At 45.0% G+C, this 20,151-nt stretch overlaps 1 protein-coding gene across 4 annotated transcripts in view; it reads left to right on the top strand.

Moving 5' to 3' along the window:
- The window catches only part of pomt2 (protein-O-mannosyltransferase 2), a 181,322-nt gene that overhangs the window by 102,487 nt on the left and 58,684 nt on the right, over positions 1-20,151 (top strand). For all 4 annotated transcript variants that reach the window (XR_013500072.1, XR_013500073.1, XM_078234589.1 and 1 more), the window contains exon 15: positions 10,856-10,932. Coding sequence is in view for 2 of the 4 variants with exons in the window: in XM_078234589.1 (XP_078090715.1) it covers positions 10,856-10,932 (77 nt within the window). In the remaining 2 variants the exon portion in view is untranslated. The remainder of the gene's footprint in view (positions 1-10,855; positions 10,933-20,151) is intronic.

Below are 20,151 nucleotides of genomic sequence, written 5' to 3'. Positions count from 1 at the left end.
CGTAGCAGTTGTTTCTTTTGCCAATTAAAACGTATCCTTTGATTCTTGATTCTTCCCCCGATGCAAAGAGCTCCCGCCTACCTACTTCGCCATATCCCTCATGTAAGAATACCTTTATTAAATCTCCTCTGAATCTGCTATTCTCCAAGCAGAACTGTCTCAACTTTACAATCCATCTACATAACCAAGTTCCTCGGCTCTGGTTCCATTCTTGAATCTTCTTTGCACTCTTTAATGCTTTCTCATTTTTCCTAAAGTGCAGTGACGAGAACTGGATGTAACAACGAAGTTGCGTGTGAATTAGTGCACTACAAAGGTTGAAACATAACTTGCACACTTATGAAAATACACCCTGTGATAAAACTGTATACTTTATTAACCACCCTCTCACTGTTTCATTCAACAACTTGTATACAAATATACAAAAACTTTATGGTGGGACAATTGAGTAACAGTGGAGGACTTTCAAAGCGATCTTTCACAGTGCTCAGCAAAAGTATATACCAGTGATAAGGAAGGACTGTAGAAAAAGAGATAATCAGCCATGGATATCTAAGGAAATAAAGGAGGGTATCAAATTGAAAGAAAATGCATTCAAAGTGGCAAAGATTAGTGGGAACTAGAGGATTGGGAAATCTTTAAAGGTCAGCAGAAAGCCACGAAAAGAGCTATAAAGAAAGGTAAGATGGATTATGAGAGTAAACTAAACAGAATATAAAAACAGATAGCAAAAGTTTCTACAAATATATAAAACGAAAAAGAGTGGCGAAAGTAAACATTGGTCCTTTAGAGGATGAGAAAGGGGAATGTAATAACTGGAAATGAGAAAATGGCTGAGGCATTGAACAGGTGTTTTGTGTCGGTCTTCACAGTGGAAGACACAAATAACATGCCAAAAATTGATGACAGGAAGGCTATGGCAGGTGAGAACCTAGAAACTATCACTATCACGAAAGAGGTAGTGTTGGGCAAGTTAATGGGGCTAAAGGTAGACAAGTCTCCTGGTCCTGATGGAATGCATCCCAGGGTACTAAAAGAGATAGCAGGAGAAATAGCAAATGCACTAGTGGTAATTTACCAAAATTCGCTGGACTCTGGGGTGGTTCCCACAGATTGGAAAAACAGCAAATGTGACGCCACTGTTTAAAAAAGGAGGTAACAAAAAGCAGGTAACTATAGGCCGGTTAGCTTAACTGCTGTAGTAGGGAAACTGCTTGAATCTATTATCAAGGAAGAAATAGCGAAACATCTGGATATAAATTGTCCGATTGGTAAGACACAGCATGGGTTCATGAAGGGCAGGTCATGTTTGACTAATTTGGTGGAATTCTTTGAGAACATTACATGTGCAGTGGACAATGGGGAACCTGTGGATGTGGTGCATCTGGATTTCCAGCAGGCATTTGACAAGGTGCTGCACCAAAGACTGCTACATAAGATAAAGGTGCACGGTGTTACGGGTAATGTATTAGCATGGATAGAGGATTGGTTAACTAACAGAAAGCAAAGAGTGGGGGTAAATGGGTGTTTTTCTGGTTGGCGATCAGTGACTAGTGGTGTGCCTCAGGGACCAGTGTTGGGACCACAATTGTTTACGATTTACATAGATGATTTGGAGTTGGGGACCAAGCATAGTGTGTCAAAATTCGCAGATGACACTAAGATGGGTGGAAGAGCAAAGTGTGCAGGGGACGCTGAAAGTCTGCAAAGGGATATAGATAATCGAAGTGAGTGGGCGAGTGTCTGGCAGATGGAGTGCAATGTTAGTAAATGTGAGGTCATCCATTTTGGTAGGAGTAACAGCAAAATGGACTATTATTTAAATGGTAAAAAATTGCAGCATGCTGCTGTTCAGAGGGAGCTGGGTGTCCTTGTGCAGGAATCTCAAGGAGTTGGTTTGCAGGTGCAGCAGGTAATGAAGAAGGCAAATGGAATTTTGTCCTTCATTGCGAGAGGGATGGAGTTTACAAACAGCGAGGTTGTGTTGCAGCTGTATGAGGCCACACCTGGAGTACTGTGTACAGTTTTGATCTCCTTACTTGAGAAAGGATATACTGGCACTGGAGGGGGTGCAGAGGAGATTCACTAGGTTGATTCCGGAGTTGAGAGGATTGGCTTATGAGGAAAGACTGAGTAGACTGGGGCGATACTCATTGGAATTCAGAAGAATGAGGGGAGATCTTATAGAAACATATAAGATTATGAAGGGAATAGATAAGAAAGAAGCAGGGAGATTGTTTCCACTGGCGGGTGAAACTAGAGCTAGAGGGCACAGCCTCAAAATAAGGGGAAGCAGATTTAGGACTGAGTTGAGGAGGAACTTCTTCACACAAAGGGTTGTGAATCTGTGGAATTCCCTGCCCAGTGAAGCAGTTGAGGCCTCATTGAATGTTTTTAAGGCAAGGATAGATACATTTTTGAACAGTAAAGGGATTAAGGGTTATGGTGAGCGGGCGGCTAAGTGGTGCTGAGCCCACAAAAAGATCAGCCATGATCTTATTGAATGGCGGAGCAAACTCGAGGGGCCAGATGGCCTACTCCTGCTCCTCGTTCTTATGTTCTTATACCCAGGTTCCTCTGCTCCTTCACCCCCTTAGAATTGTTCATTTTATATTGTCTCCATTAAATTTAATTTTTTAAAAAATTATTTCATGAGATGTGGATGTCGTTGGCTAGGTCATCATTTATTGCCCATCCCTAATTACCCCATAGAAGATAGTGGGAGTTGCTTTCTTGAACTGCTGCAGACCATGTCTTGTAGGAATACCCACAGTGTGTTATTAGGGAGTTCCACCTTGTCCACCTGTTCTACCTATTTCATCAAATTGTCTACTTTCTTTTGGATTTCTACATTATCCACTTTATAGTTCACAAAGTAAGTTTCAAATTATATCACATTTTGAACTTGTGTCATGTAAACCAAGGTCTAGGGTATGATGTGATAAACCAATCATTGGGGTGCACATCTACATATTTAGCATTATAACCACTGAAATTCATTTACCACAAGACACATTTTTGTGGTAGACAGAACACCCTTTTGGCTTGACAGCAGCATCCCTAAGGTGGGCAACACCATTAGTGTGTTGCCCACCTTAGTAAAAGTGTAAAACTGTTAGCTTTACCTGTTGCTCATATTTATGAGCCCCTTTACCCATTCAAGTTATTTGAGGCAGACTGGGTACTTTTCAGTCCAAACTGGGGGCCTTTGGCCTATTTGAGAGTGTTTTATGTTTGAGGGTTGCAAGTTGCTTTGAGTTGATCATGTGATGTGATGGCATTAGGCTGTTGCCACAGGCTGCTGTTTTACTTTGTTTTGTATTCTGTACAGAGCAGCGAGCTGCTCTTCCAATAAAACCTGTTGTCTCAGTTTGAATCTACGCGTGCAAATCACATTATTCTTTTTTGTGCAAACATAGTTAGGATATTATGTAAAGAAAATTGGCTGAGTTTGGGATTTCATTTCATCGAGAAATGAGGGAGACAAGAGATGAAATCGCTGGGCCTCTGACGCAAATCTTTGTCTCGTCACTGGACACAGGTGAGGTCCCAGAGGATTGGAGGATAGCTAATGTGGTCCCGTTATTTAAGAAGGGTAGGAAGGATAACCCAGGAAATTATAGGCCGGTGAGCTTGACGTCCGTGGTCGGGAAGTTGTTGGAGAGGATTCTTAGAGATAGGATGTATGCGCATTTAGAAAGGAATAAACTCATTAACGATAGTCAGCATGGTTTTGTGAGAGGGAGGTCATGCCTCACTAACCTGGTGGAGTTTTTTGAAGAAGTGACTAGAATGGTTGACGAGGAAAGGGCCGTGGATGTCGTCTATATGGACTTTAGTAAAGCGTTTGACAAAGTCCTTCATGGTAGGTTGGTGCAAAAGGTTGGATCTCATGGGATACAGGGGGAGGTGGCTAGATGGGTGGAGAACTGGCTTGGCCACAGAAGACAGAGGGTGGTAGTGGAAGGGTCTATTTCCAGCTGGATGCCTGTGACTAGTGGTGTTCCGCAGGGCTCTGTATTGGGACCTCTGCTGTTTGTGATTTAAATAAATGATCTGGAAGAAGGTGTAACTGGGGTGATCAGTAAGTTTGCGGACGACACGAAAATGGCTGGACTTGCAGATAGTGAGGAACATTGTCAGAGGCTACAGAAGGATATAGATAGGCTGGAAATTTGGGCAAAGAAATGGCAGATGGAGTTCAATCCTGATAAATGCGAAGTGATGCATTTTGGTAAAACTAACGTATGGGGGAGCTATATGATAAATGGCAGAAGCATAAAGGGTGTAGATACGCAGAGGGACCTGGGTGTGCAAGTCCACAGATCCTTGAAGGTGACGTCACAGGTGGAGAAGGTGGTGAAGAAGGCATATGGCATGCTTGCCTTTATAGGACGGGGCATAGAGTATAAAAGTTGGGGTCTGATGTTGCAGTTGTATAGAACGTTGGTTCGGCCGCGTTTGGAATACTGCGCCCAGTTCTGGTCACCAGAAGGAAGTGGAGGCTTTAGAGAGAGTGCAGAGGAGGCTTACCAGGATGTTGCCTGGTATGGAAGGGCTTAGTTCTGAGGAGAGATTGGGTAAACGGGCTGTTCTCACTGGAAAGACGGAGGATGAGGGGTGACCTAATAGAGGTGTATAAAATTATGAAAGGCATAGATAGGGTGAACGGTGGGAAGCTTTTTCCCAGATCGGTGGTGACGCTCACGAGGGGTCATAGGTTCAAAGTGAGTGGGGGGTAGGTTTAACACGGATATCAGAAGGACGTATTTTACACAGAGGGTGGGGGCCTGGAATGCGCTGCCAGGCAAGGTGGTGGAGGTGGACACACTGGGAACGTTTAAGACTTATTAGATAGCCACATGAACGGAGTGGGAATGGAGGGATACAAAAGAATGGTCTAGTTTGGACCAGGGAGCGGCGACATCCACGGCCCTTCCCTCATCAACCATTCTTGTCACTTCTTCAAAAAACTCCACCAGGTTAGTGAGGCATGACCTCCCTCTCACAAAACCATGCTGACTATCGTTAATGAGTTTATTCCTTTCTAAATGCGCATACATCCTATCTCTAAGCATCCTCTCCAATTCTAACTATGACCCCTAGTTCTGGACTTGCCGACCATTGGAAGTATTCTTTCTGAATCTACCCTGTCTAACCCTGTTAGAATTTTATAACATTCTATGAGACCTCCAGTGAAAATAATCCTAACCGACTAAGTCTCTCCTCATATGACAGGCCTGCCATCTCAGGAATCAGCCTGGTAAACCTTTGCTGCACTCACTCTATAGTAAAGGACAAAGAAAGTACAGTATAGGAACAGACCCTTCGGCCCTCCAAACCTGTGCCAATCAGCATGCCTTAACTAAATTTTTAAAAATAACCTTCTGCCCTTACTCGGTCCGTATCCCTCTATTCCCTCCCTATTCATGGACCCATCCAGATGCTTCTTAAATGTTGCTAATGTGCCTGCTTCCACCACCTCCTCTGGCAGTGCGTTCCAGGCACCCACCACTCTGAGTGAAAACGTTCCCCACACATTCCTTTAAATTTTCCCCCTTTCACCGTGAACCTGTACCCCCTTGTAATTTACACTTCCACCCTGGTTAAAAAGCCTCTGACTATCCACCCTATCTGTGCCTCTCATAATTTTGTAGATCTCTATCAGGTCTCCCCTTAGCCTCCATTTTTCCAGTGAAGAACAATCCTAGTTTATTAAACCTCTCCTCATACCCGACACCTTCGAGACCAGGCAACATCCTGGTGAACTTTCTTTGCACTTTCTCCAAAGCTTCCACACCCTTCTGGTAGTGTGTGTTAGAATGTAACCAATGGTAACATGCGGTGAAAGTCAGGTGACCCAGTAAACAATGTAACCAATGACAAAATGATGTGGTGGTCAGCTGACCCAGTATAAATAAGAAGCAGTTTGGGAATTGTGGGAAGCTTGTATGGTCAGGGTGTGGCCTCAAGCGTTGGAGTAATGAAGCTTCTTTATTAAACCTTTTTCTTTGATTTACTTTCTGAAGTAAGTTCTTTTTATTGCTTGCAACTGAAGAATTCCTTCTGCTGGATGAACAGTGTGGTGACCAGAACTGCACGCAATACTCCAAATGCGGCCTAACCAACCTTATTTCCCAACTCTTGTACTCAATGCCCAGGCTGATGAATGCAAACAGGCCATATGCCTTAATCACCCTGGTCACCTGTGTTGCCACTGTTAGGGAACTGTGGATCTGCACGCCCAGATCCTTCAGACATCTTTCCTCAGATAAAGAACAAAGAAAATTACAACACAGGAACAGGCCCTTCAGCCTTCCAAGCCTGCACAGACCACGCTGCCCGACTTAACTAAAACCCCCTACCCTTCCGGGGATCATATCCTTCTATTCCAGTGGTTCCCAAACTTTTTTCACTGGGCCGTACTTTCGGAATAAAAATTTGCTCGGGCCACACCAAGTTTTTTATTGATAAGAAATACATTCAAAAACAAAAAAAACCAACATCTCGCAGTGCTTGATTCATAACATAAAACACAACTCCTTTATAATATGATCATGGGACATCCAGAAAGTATAAAACAATGCATCACTTGATGCTCTTGCTCTCACTTTGGAAAAATATCTATCCATGTTTAAATGTTTCTTTGATTGTCCTTGAATCTTCCTGCCACACTTGCCATCCTCTCTCGCCGCACCACTGTGGCGTGTCGCACCCTTTGGGAACCACTGCTCTATTCCCATCCTATTCATGTATTTGTCAAGACGCCCCTTAAAAGTCACTACCGTATCCGCTTCCACTACCTCCCCCGGCAACGAGTTCCAGGCACCCACTACTCTGTGTAAAAAAAAAAAAAATCTGCCTCGTACATCTCCTTTAAACCTTGCCTCTCGCACCTTAAACCTGTGTCCCGTCATAAGGACGAGAAAACTGCATACACTACTCCAGGTGTGGCCTCATCAACAGACTATAAAATTGTAGTAAAGCATCCCTATTCCTGTACTCGAATCCTCTTATCTATTCCCTTCATAATATATATTTCTATAAGATCTCCCCTCATTCTTTTAAATTCCAATGAGTATAGTCCAAGTCTACTCAGTCTCTCCTCATAAGCCAACCTTCTCAATTCCAGAACCAACTTAGTGAATTTCCTCTGCACCTTTCCAGTGCCAGTATATCCTTTCTCAAGTAAGGAGACCAAAACTGTACACAGTACTCCAGGTGTGGCCTCACCAGCACCTTATACAGCTGCAACATAATCTCCCTGTTTTTAAACTCCATCCCTCAAGCAATGAAGGACAGAATTCCATTTGCCTTCTTAATTACCTGCTGCACCTGCAAACCAATTTTTTGTGATTCCTGCACAAGGACACCCAGGGTCCCTCTGCACAGCAGCATGCTGCAATTTTTTACCATTTAAATAATAGTCCATTTTGCTGTTATTCCTACCAAAATGGATGACCTCACTTTTACCAACATTGTACTCCATTTGCCAGACCCTCGCCCACTCACTGAGATTATCTATGTCCCTTTGCAGACTTTCAGCGTCCTCTGCACACTTTGCTCTACCACTCATCTTGGTGTTATCTGTGAACTTTGACATGCAACACTTGGTCCTCCACTCCAAATCATCTATGTAAATTATAAACAATTGCAATCCCAACACTGATCCTTGAGGCACACCACTAGTCACTGATCACCAACCAGAAAAACACCCATTTATCCCCACTCTAGGGGAATTTCACAGTATCTTTATTGCAGTTTTAATGTAAGCCTTACTTGTGACTAATAACTATATAAACTTTAAACTCTGTGCTTTCTGTTCATTAACCAATCCTCTATCCATGCTAATACATTACCCGTAACGCCGTGCACCTTTATCTTATGCAGCAGCCTTTTGTGCGCCACCTTGTTGAATGCCTTCTGGAAATCCAGACACACCACATCCACCAGTTCCTCGTTGTCCACTGTGCTCGTAATGTCCTCATAGAATTCCACTAAATTAGTTAAGCATGACCTGCCTTTCATGAACCCATGCTGTGTCTTCCCAATGGGACAATTTCTATCCAGCTGTCTTGCTATTTCTTCCTTGAGGATAGATTCAAGTATTTTCCCCACTACATAAGTTTAGCTAACTGGCCTATAGTTACCCACCTTTTGTCTACCTCCTTTTCCAACTTTTTGCTTCCTAACTGCTAACCAGCTTTCTATCCATCTCAAGACGCTACTTCCAATCCCGTGCACTTTAACTTTACATAGTCTGTTAAGTGAAACCTTGTCGAAAGCCTTCTGAGAGTCTAAATAATCATATCCACTGGTTCTCCCTGGTCCTCTACTAGTTGCACCCTCAAAGAATTCCAGTAGATTTGTCAAGCATGATTTCCCGTTCGTAAATCCCTACTGACTTTGATTATACCACTGCTTTACAAATGCTGTACTATGAAACCCTTGATAATGAACCTTAGCAACTTCCTTACTACCAACAATAGGCTCACAGGCCTATTGTTCCCTGTTTTCTTTCCACCTTCCTTTTTGAATAACGAGCTTAGAGTTGAGAACTATTTTTGATTTATTATCCTAGAGAGTGTATTAATTAAACTTGTGAACTTAGCAACTCACGCACTTGAGTTCAGCTTTGGCACCATGTATGCCCAAATAGATTGTTACCGTGGCTTTGCTTAACCAGATTATTTGTGGTTTTTAAAATAAACAACCAGTGTTTCATCCTCAAAGGGAATTGATCACAAAGAACTGATATTTGATGAAATAGAAAATGAAAGGAACGCAAATAGAAGGTAGTTGCATGAAATCATAAATCATAGGAGAACAGTGACCACGACACCACACAGCCCTGCCACAGCAACCTCTGCAAGACGTGCCGGATCATCGACACGGATGCTATCATCTCACGTGAGAACACCATCTACCAGGTACACGGTACCTACTCTTGCAACTCGGCCAACGTTGTCTACCTGATACGCTGCAGGAAAGGATGTCCCGAGGCATGGTACATTGGGGAAACCATGCAGACGCTATGACAACGGATGAATGAACACCGCTTGACAATCACCAGGCAAGATTGTTCTCTTCCTGTGGGGGAGCACTTCAGCGGTCATGGGCATTCAGCCTCTGATCTTCGGGTAAGCGTTCTCCAAGGCGACCTTCACGACACACGACAGCACAAAGTCGCTGAGCAGAAACTGATAGCCAAGTTCTGCACACATGAGGATGGCCTAAACCGGGATGTTGGATTTATGTCACATTATCAGTAACCCCCACAGCTTGCCTCCTGGACTTGCTGGCTGTCCTGTCTGGAGACAATACACATCTCTTTAACCTGTGCTTAATGCTCCCTCCACTCACATTGTCTGTATCTTTAAGATCTGGTTGGTTATCGGGATTCGCATTCTAATCAGTATTCTATAACTTGATTTTGTGTCTCTGTGCCCTGTTTGAGAGCAGATTTCCACTCCATCTGACGAAGGAGCAGCGCTCCGAAAGCTAATGGTATTTGCTACCAAATAAACCTGTTGGACTTTAACCTGGTGTTGTTAAAACTCTTATCATAAATCTACCACATACTTGCAAATATGAAAATGTTGATAAGGTAGTTTGTGAATTGTTTATATTTTCCATACTCGGGTTTCAGCCTAGCTTGCCATATTCACTGGTGACAGAAGCTTTAGCGAAGCCCCTCTTTTCCACCTGCTCTGCCCCCCCACCATACACAATTACATACTCCTCGTCCAGCTCCTCTTGCTACTCACTCCGCCACCATTCAGGATCCACCTCCACTCCCTCTTTCCAGCTGAAAATGAGATGGAAGAAGATTATGGGGTTGGTTGATTTGGGTGGTGATGTTGTTGGTGGTTTTAGAATGTTAATGAATTGGCTCAGCATTGTGGTATGATTTGCTGCAGCTGTCAATATCTGAGCAGTGTTTTCAAGCTGTTGGTTATGGATTGGCCATAGATGAGATGAAAGCTCTTAAAAGATTTATTTTTTCAGCTGTGGAGTTAGAGCACCAACCAGACGGAATTCCTGAAGGAAAAGCTGTGTAATTGTAATCACATTTTGAGTTATCACAGCCTGAAGGAATTGTGCACTCTACTGAATTCCCCCTTCACTAACAGTTTCTACTTGGTAGGTGGGTCGATCATCAGTGAAAACAGACAAAAGATCATTGGTAAAGCATCCGGGGCAAGAAAGAAATTGTTGAAAACTTCAATTGAGTTGTTATGATCTGGAATTCACTGTCTGAAAGGGAGTAGATTTAACAGTAGCTTTCAAAAGGGAATTAGATAAATACTAAGTTAGAAACTTCTCCCAATTTCAGTTAATTCTGCCAAATGGCCTGAATGGTATAATTCTCTGCTCTATGACTGATTTGAATTGTTCCGCATTCTTGTCTTTGCATAGTCCTGTACCTTTGTTCGAGTCAACCTGTGTATCTTTCAGGCTCTCAGCCTCACACCACTGTGATCTAAAACATTGGCTTCCTATTCATTCGACCTTACTCCTGTCCCACTGCTGAGAGCTGTCCAACTCTTCCTATTCAAAGCTTTTTCCAAAACCCATTTGACTCTCCTCTCTCTCTTTTCTCTCTCTCTCTTCTTTTCTCTCTCTCTCGTTTTCTCTTTCTCTCTTCTTTTCTCTCTCTTCTTTTCTCTCTCTCTCCTTTTCTCCTCCTCTCCCCGCTTGCCCTCTCCCCGCTTGCCCTCTCCCCGCTTGCCCCCTCTCTTCTCCAGCATTGTTGGTTTGCTAATCTTTTCACCAATATCCTGGGAAATGTCATGTCGACTCATGAGATTTGGTGGTTGCTGCTATATGAACATGAGGCTTTTTGTCATTGCAGTGCCGAATATCAGCCTGGAAGTCCTGAAGCCCTCATTCCCGGAGATCCTGCTGGAGTCGCACGTTGTCATGATCCGGGTCAGTAATCTTCTAAACTATTCTCGTCCAGAAGATCCAGAGGATTGAATAATCTCTCTTTATTTGGAGTATCTCAACCTCCTTTTCTTTTTTGCACACTCACCATGCATTCTACATTTAGTTTGATCCTCGATTGGAATATATTGGTTGTCGTGGAGGTCAAGTTTCCCTCAGTATCTTCATTAGATGCATCTCGAACAGTAATCATTCGGAATTAATGAATTAAGTCCCACAAACTGTACAGAACAGACCACTAAATAGCAGGAAATGAATTTATTACCACTTTATGACAAGAAATTGAAAAGGAAAAACAATATGAAATGCAAATAGGTTTGTAGTAGTGATATAGTGAAAAGTATGCTGATGTACTAATGAACACAGGAGCAAGAGTAAGCCATTTGGCGCCTCGAGTCTGTCGTGCCGTTCAACTAGATCATGACTGACCACCTACCTCAGTGCCATTTCCTGTGCGATCCCCATTTAATTTCCTTAATATTTAGAAATCTATCAATCTCTATCTTGAACACGCTCAATGACTAAGCCTGCACAGCCCTCTGGGTAGGGAATTCCAAAGATGCTCTACCCTCTGCGTGAGGAAACTTTTCATTTCAGTCCTAAATGACCTACCTCTTATTCTGTGAATGTGTCCCCTGACTCTAGACCAGGAAAAACATCCTGCCTATATCTACCCTGTTTAACCCTGTAAACAAAAATGTATCCTCCTTCTAAACTCCAGAGAATGTTAACCCAGCCTCAATTTGTCCTCATAAGACAATCTCACCATCCCATTGCACTCCTTGTACCCCATATAACAAGGAAATGCTTCCTTGAATAAAAGGCAAAACTGTACACTAAAGGAGAGGCAATGGCTTGATGGTATTAGTGAATGACAATTAATCCAGAAACTCGGCTAATAATCTGGGGATCTGGGTTCGAATCCCACTATGGCAGATGGTGGAATTTGAATTCAATAAAAAATATCTGGAAGAAAGAATCTACGGATGACTATGAAACATGGAAGATAGGAGCAGGAGGAGGCCGTTTGGCCCTTTGAGCCCGCTCCGCCATTCATCACGATCATGGCTGATCGTCCAACTCCAACTAGGTCAGTAAGTACTGAGGCTGGGGTCGAGCTGGGGGCCAGGGCAAGGCTAGCTAAGAAGGAGAGCATTCTGGAGCAGGATGACCTGAGTGGGCCTGGAGGTCTGGAATGCATCTGCTTCAATGCGAGGAGTGTAACGGGTAAGACAGACGAACTTAGGGCCTTAATGCTTACGCGGAATTTGGATGTGGTTGCGGTGACGGAGACATGGTTAAAAGAAGGACAGGACTGGCAGCTGAATATTCCGGGGTATAAGTGTTTTAGGCGAGACAGAGGAGGGGCTAAAAAAGGTGGGGGAGTAGCGGTATTAGCTAGGGAGCATATTACAGCAGTGCAGAGGGTGGACAACTTAGAGGGGTCATGTAATGAGTCACTGTGGGTGGAGCTCAGAAACAGGAAAGGTGCAATCACTATGCTGGGGGGATACTACAGGCCACCCAACAGCCCACGGGAAGTGGAGGAACGGATATGTCAGGAGATTCTGGATATGTGCAGAAAGAATAGGGTTGTTGTAGTGGGAAACTTCAATTTCCCTGGTATAGACTGGAAAGTGCTTAGGGCTGGGGGTCTGGACGGGGAGGAATTTGTAAAATGCGTACTGGAAGGTTCTTTGGAAGAGAATGTAGATAGCCCAACTAGAGAGGGGGCTATACTGGTTCTAGTTCTGGGAAATGAGCCCGGTCAGGTCATCAAAGTATCGGTAGGGGAACATGTGGCAAATAGTGACCACAACTCCGTTAACTTTAGGATAGTAATGGACAAGGACGAGTGTTGTCCTAAGGGTCGGGTGCTAAATTGAGGGAAGGCTAACTATAGCCGGATTAGGCAGGAATTGGTGGCCGTTGATTGAGAGAGGCTGTTCAGGGGTAAGTCCACGTCTGGCATGTGGGAGTCTTTTAAGGAACAGTTGATAAGGCTGCAGGACAGGCATGTGCCTGTAAAAAGGAAGGATAGGAAAGGTAGGATTCGAGAGCCGTGGATAACCAGGGAAATTGAGGATCTGATCAAAAAGAAAAGAGAGGCGTACGTTAGGTCCAGGCAACTAAAAACAGATGGAGCTCTGGAGGAATACAGAGAGAGTAGGAAAGAACTCAAACGGGGAGTTAGAAGGGCAAAAAGCGGTCACGAAATGTTCTTGGCAGATAGGATTAAGGAGAATCCTAAGGCATTTTATTCATATGTTAGGAACAAAAGAGTTGTCAGGGAAAAAGTCGGACCTCTCAGGGACAAAGGAGGGGAATTATGCTTAGAACCCAAGGGAATTACGGAGACTTGGATGTCTCAGGGACAGGACTGGGTGCTTCAGGTGCCGGGTTTTAGATGTTTCAGGAAGGACAGGGAGGGAGGCAAGAGAGGGGGGGGAGTGGCACTGTTGATCAGGGATAGTGTCACGGCTGTAGAGAAGGTGGACGCCGTGGAGGGATTGACTACGGAGTCTCTGTGGGTGGAGGTTAGGAACAGGAAGGGGTCGGTAACGTTGCTGGGTGTTTTCTATAGGCCGCCCAATAGTAACAGAGATGTTGAGGAGCAGATGGGGAAACAGATCCTGGAGAGATGTAGGAATAACAGAGTTGTCATGATGGGAGATTTTAATTTCCCAAACATAGATTGGAATATCCCTAGGGCTAGGGGTTTGGATGGAGAGGAGTTTGTTAGGTGTGTCCAGGAGAGTTTCCTGACACAGTATGTGGATAAGCCTACTAGAGGAGAGGCTGTACTTGATCTGGTGCTGGCTAATGAACCTGGACAGGTGGAGGATCTCTCGGTGGGTGAGCATCTTGGGGATAGCGATCATAATTCTATCTCCTTCACGATAGTATTGGAAAGAGATAGGATCAGGCAGGCTAGGAAAGTGTTTCTCTGGAGTAAAGGGAAATACAGTGTCATCAGGGAGGAAATTAGACGGGTAAATTGGAAGGAGGCATTCTTGGGGAAAAGTACCGAAGGAAAGTGGAGGATTTTCAAGGAATGTTTGTCTGGAGCTCTGCATGACAACGTTCCGATGAGACAGGGGGGTGTTGGTAGGGTACGGGAACCGTGGTGCACGAAGGTTGTGATGAACCTGGTGAATAAGAAAAGAGAGGCGTACAGAAGGTTCAGAGAGCTAGGAGGTGTTAAGGATTTAGAGGAGTATACGGGATGTAGGAAGGAGCTTAAGAAGGAAATTAGGAGAGCGAGAAGGGGTCATGAGAAGGCCTTGGCGGGTAAGATTAAGGAGAATCCCAAGGCTTTCTACAAATATGTCAAGAGTAAAAGGATGAGATGTGAAGGCATAGGACCCTTAAAAGGTGAAGGGAGAAAAGTTTGTGCGGAACCGTTAGAAATGGCGGAGCTGCTTAATGAATACTTTACCTCGGTATTCACGGTGGAAAGGGATCTGGGTGGTTGTACTGCTGGTTTGCGGTGGACAGAAAGGATCGAGCATGTGGACATAAAGAAAGAGGATGTGTTGGAACTATTGAATGGCATCAAGGTTGGTAAGTCGCCGGGACCGGATGGGATGTACCCCAGGTTACTGTGGGAGGCGAGGGAGGAGATTGCGGAGCCTTTGGCGATGATCTTTGCATCGTTGATGGAGACGGGAGAGGTTCCGGAGGATTGGAGGATTGCAGATGTGGTCCCTATATTCAAGAAAGGGAACAGGGACAGCCCGGGAAATTACCGACCGGTGAGTCTAACCTCAGTGGTTGGTAAGTTGATGGAGAGGATCCTGAGAGACAGGATTTCTGATCATCTAGAGAAGTTTAGTATGATCAAAAGTAGTCAGCACGGCTTTGTCAAGGGCAGGTCGTGCCTTACGAGCCTGGTTGAGTTCTTTGAAAATGTGACCAAACACATTGACGAAGGAAGAGCGGTGGATGTGGTCTATATGGACTTCAGCAAGGCGTTCGATAAGGTCCCCCATGCAAGACTTCTTGAGAAAGTGAGAGGGCATGGGATCCAAGGGGCTGTTGCCTTGTGGATCCAGAACTGGCTTGCCTGCAGAAGGCAGAGAGTGGCTGTGGAGGGGTCTTTCTCTGCATGGAGGTCAGTGATGATGTGGAGATGCCGGCGTTGGACTGGGGTAAACACAGTAAGAAGTTTAACAACACCAGGTTAAAGTCCAACAGGTTTATTTGGTAGCAAAAGCCACACAAGCTTTCGAGGCTCTGACCAGTGACCAGTGGAGTGCCCCAGGGATCTGTTCTGGGACCCTTGCTGTTTGTCATTTTCATAAATGACCTGGATGAGGAAGTGGAGGGATGGGTTGGTAAGTTTGCTGACGACACCAAGGTAGGTGGTGTTGTGGATAGTTTGGAGGGATGTCAGAAGTTGCAGCGAGACATAGATAGAATGCAAGACTGGGCGGAGAAGTGGCAGATGGACTTCAACCCGGATAAGTGTGTGGTGATCCATTTTGGCAGATCCAATGGGATGAAGCAGCAGTATAATATGAAGGGTACCATTCTTAGCAGTGTAGAGGATCAGAAGGACCTTGGGGTCCGGGTCCATAGGACTCTTAAATCGGCCTCGCAGGTGGAGGATGCGGTCAAGAAGGCGTACGGCGTACTGGCCTTCATTAATCGAGGGATTTGAGTTTAGGAGTCGGGAGATAATGCTGCAGCTTTATAGGACCCTGGTTAGACCCCACTTGGAGTACTGCGCGCAGTTCTGGTCACCTCATTACAGGAAAGATGTTGAAGCCATTGAAAGGGTGCAGAGGAGATTTACAAGGATGTTGCCTGGATTGGGGGGCATGCCTTATGAGGATAGGTTGAGGGAGCTTGGTCTCTTCTCCCTGGAGAGACGAAGGATGAGAGGTGACCTGATAGAGGTTTACAAGATGTTGAGAGGTCTGGATAGGGTAGACTCTCAGAGGCTATTTCCAAGGGCTGAAATGGTTGCTACGAGAGGACACAGGTTTAAGGTGCTGGGGGGTAGGTACAGAGGAGATGTCAGGGGTAAGTTTTTCACTCAGAGGGTGGTGGGTGAGTGGAATCGGCTGACGTCGGTGGTGGTGGAGGCAAACTCGTTGGGGTCTTTTAAGAGACTTCTGGATGAGTACATGGGATTTAATGGGATTGAGGGCTATAGATAGGCCTAGAGGTGGGGATGTGATCGGCGCAACTTGTGGGCCGAAGGGCCTGTTTGTGCTGTGGCTTTCTATGTTCTATGTTCTATGAATAGGGGAGATCCTAAATGAATACTTCGCATCGGTATTCACAAAGGAGAGGAACTTGTTGACTGGGAGTGTCTCAGAGGGAGGTGTTGACCCGTTAGAGAGAATCTCCATTACAAGGGAGGAAGTGTTAAGTTTTTTAGGTAACATTAAAACTGACAAATCCCCAGGGCCTGATGACATCTATCCTCGACTGCTCAGGGAGACAAGAGATGTAATTGCTGGGCCTCTGACGGAAATCTTTGTCTCTTCAGTGGACACAGGTGAGGTCCCTGAGGATTGGAGGATAGTGAATGTGGTACCGTTATTTAAGAAGGGTAGCAAGGATAACCCGGGTAATTATAGGCCAGTGAGCTTGACGTCCGTGGTAGGGAAGTTGTTTGAGAGGATTCTTAGAGACAGGATGTGTGCGCATTTAGAACGGAACAATCTCATTAGTGACAGACAGCATGGTTTTGTAAGAGGGAGGTCGTGCCTTACAAATTTGGTGGAGTTTTTTGAGGAAGTGACAAAAACGGTTGACGAAGGAAGGGCCGTGGATGTCGTCTATATGGATTTCAGTAAGGCATTTGACAAAGTCCCTCATGGCAGGTTGGTTAAGAAGGTTAAGGCTCATGGGATACAAAGAGAAGTGGCTAGATGGGTAGAAAACTGGCTTGGCCACAGGAGACAGAGGGTAACAGTCGAAGGGTCTTTTTCCGGCTAGAGGTCTGTGACCAGTGGTGTTCCGCAGGGCTCTGTACTGGGACCTCTGCTATTTGTGATATATATAAATGATTTGGAAGAAGGTGTAACTGGTGTTATCAGCAGGTTTGCGGATGACACGAAGATAGCTGGACTTGTGGATAGCGATGAACATTGTCAGACAATACAGCAGGATATAGTTAGCTGGAAAATTGGGCGGAGAAATGGCAGATGGAATTTAATCCAGATAAATGCGAAGTGATGCATTTTGGAAGAAATAATGTAGGGGGGAGTTATACAATAAATGGCAGAGCCATCAAGAGTATAGAAACACAGAGGGACCTAGGTGTGCAAGTCCACAAATCCTTGAAGGTGGCAGCACAGGTGCAGAAGGTGGTGAAGAAGGCATATGGTATGCTTGCCTTTATAGGACGGGGTATGGAGTATCAAAGCTGGAGTCTGATGTTGCAGCTGTATAGAACGCTGGTTAGGCCACATTTGGAGTACTGCGTCGCCGCAGTACCAGAAGGACTTGGAGGCTTTAGAGAGAGTGCAGAGAAGGTTTACCAGGATGTTGCCTGGTATGGAGGGTCTTAGCTATGAGGAGAGATTGGGTAAACTGGGCTTGTTCTCCCTGGAAAGACGGAGAATGAGGGGAGATCTAATAGAGGTGTACAAGATTATGAAGGGGATAGATAGGGTGAATGGTGGGAAGCTTTTTCCCAGGTCGGAGGTGACGATCACGAGGGGTCACGGGCTCAAGGTGAGAGGGGCGAAGTATAACTCAGATATCAGAGGGATGTGTTTTACACAGAGTGGTGGGTGCCTGGAATGCGCTGCCAAGTAGGGTGGTGGAGGCAGACACGCTGGCATCGTTTAAGACTTACCTGGATGGTCACATGGGCAGTCTGGGAATGGAGGGATACAAACGAATGGTCTCGTTGGACCAATGAGCGGCACAGGCTTGGAGGGCCGAAGGGCCTGTTTCCTATGCTGTTCTTTGTTCTTAATAGCTTAATCCTGCTTTCTCCCCTTAACCTTTGATCCCATTTGCCCCAAATGCTCTATCTAACCGCCTCTTGAATTCATTCAATATTTTGGCATCAACTGCTTCCTGTGGTAATGAATTCCACAGGCTCACCACTCTGAGTGAAGAAATGTCTCCTTATCTCCGTCCTCAATGGTCTTCACTGAATCCTCAGACTGTGACCCCTGGTTCTGGACTCCCCCACCATCGGGAACATCCTCCCTGCATCTACCCTGTCTAGTCCTGTTAGAATTTTATAAGTCTCAATGAGTTCCCCCCTCATTCATCTGAACTCCAGCGAAAACAATCCTAACCTAGTCAATCTCTCCTCATACATCAGTCCCGCCATCCCCGGAATCAGCCTGGTAAACCTTCACTGCGCTCCCTCGAGAGCAAGAACATCCTTCCTCCAAAAAGGAGACCAAAATTGCACACTATATTCCACCTCACCAGGGCTCTGTATAATTGCAACAACACATCCCTGCTCCTGTACTCGAAACCTCTCGCAATGAAGGCTAACATACCATTTGACGCCTTTACTGCCTGCTGCACCTGCATGCTTACTTTCCGTGACTGGTGCACTAGGACACCCAGGTCCATTGTCAAACGATTGTCAGAAAAACCCATCTGGTTCACTGGATAAAAGCAAATTACTGCGGATGCTGGAATCTGAAACCAAAAGAGAAAATGCTGGAAAATCTCAGCAGGTCTGGCAGCATCAGTAAGAAGAGAAAAGAGCTGACATTTCAAGTCCAGACGACCCTTTGTCAAAGCTGGTTCACTAATGTCCTTTTAGGGGAGGAAATTTGCTGTCCTTGCCTGGCCTGGCCTACATGTGACTCCAGTGCCACAGCAATGTGGTTGACTCTCAACTGCCCTTGGGCAAAGAACAAAGAAAATTGCAGCACAGGAATAGGCCATGCTGCCCGACTGAACTAAAATCCCCTAGCCTTCCGGGGACCATATCCCTCTATTCCCATCCTATTCATGTATTTGTCCAGACGCCTCTTAAAAGTCATTATCATATCTGCTTTCACTACCTTCCCCGGCAGCGTGTTCCAGGCACCTACCACTTCTATGTAAAAAAAAACTTGCCTCGTACATTTCCTCTAAACCCTGCACTTAAACCTATGCCCCCTAGTAATTGACTCTTCCACCCTGGGAAAAAGCTTCTGACTATCCACTCTGTCCATGCCCCTCATAATCTTATAGACTTCTATCAGGTCGCCCCTCAACCACCGTCATTCCAGTGAGAACAAACCAAGTTTCTCCAACTTCTCCTCATAGCTAATGCCCTCCATACCAGGCAACATCCTGGTAAATCTTTTCTGTACCCTCTCCACATCCTTCTGGTAGTGTGGCAACCAGAATTGAACACTATGTTCCAAGTGCGGCCTAACTAAGGTTCTATAAAGATGCAAAATGTCTTGCCAATTTTTAAACTCAATGCCCCAGCCAATGAAGGCAAGCATACCAAATGCCTTCTTGACTACCTTCTCCATCTGCATTGTCACTTTCAGTGACCTGTATATCTGTGCACCCTGATCCCTCTGCCTATCGATACTCTTAAGGGTTCTGCCATTTACTGTATATTTCCTATCTTTAGCATTACCTCACATTTGTCCGGATTAAACTCCATCTGCCACCTCCCCGCCCAAATCTCCAACCGATCTATATCCTGTTGTACCCTCTGACAGTCCTCATCACTATCCGGAAATCCACCAACTTAGCAACTAGGGATGGACAATAAATGCTGACTTGCCAGCGATGCCCATGTCCCATGAATTAATAAAAAAAAGCCACTTGAATTTATTTTACACAAGTATCAGTGGTAAGAAGCTAATGGCCCTAATACTCATGTTTTCACAGTGCAGGACACTATGTCAAGGGGGACAGTAGAGCAAGGCTTTCAACTACATAATCTCATGTTGCCTAAATCAAGGGCGGCAATGAAATCGATTGTTCATGAAAGCCATACTAATTGAAGTTTTTGACCGAATTGTTATATGTTTAAGTGGTTGCATGATTTAAAAGCAAGTCACATGACTTTGATTTGATTTATTATTGTCGCATGTATTCGTATACAGTGAAAAGTATTGTTTCTTGCATGCTATACAGACAAAGCATACCGTACATAGAGAAGGAAAGGAGAGAGTGCTGAATCCAAAAGAGAAAATGCTGGAAAATCTCAGCAAGTCTGGCAGCATCTGTAAGGAGAGGAAAGAGCTGACGTTTCAAACCCAGTTG

Source organism: Mustelus asterias, chromosome 18 (assembly GCF_964213995.1).
Source record: "Mustelus asterias chromosome 18, sMusAst1.hap1.1, whole genome shotgun sequence".
NCBI classification, from domain to species: Eukaryota; Metazoa; Chordata; class Chondrichthyes; order Carcharhiniformes; family Triakidae; genus Mustelus; species Mustelus asterias.
This window is presented reverse-complemented; position numbering and strand designations above follow the sequence as displayed.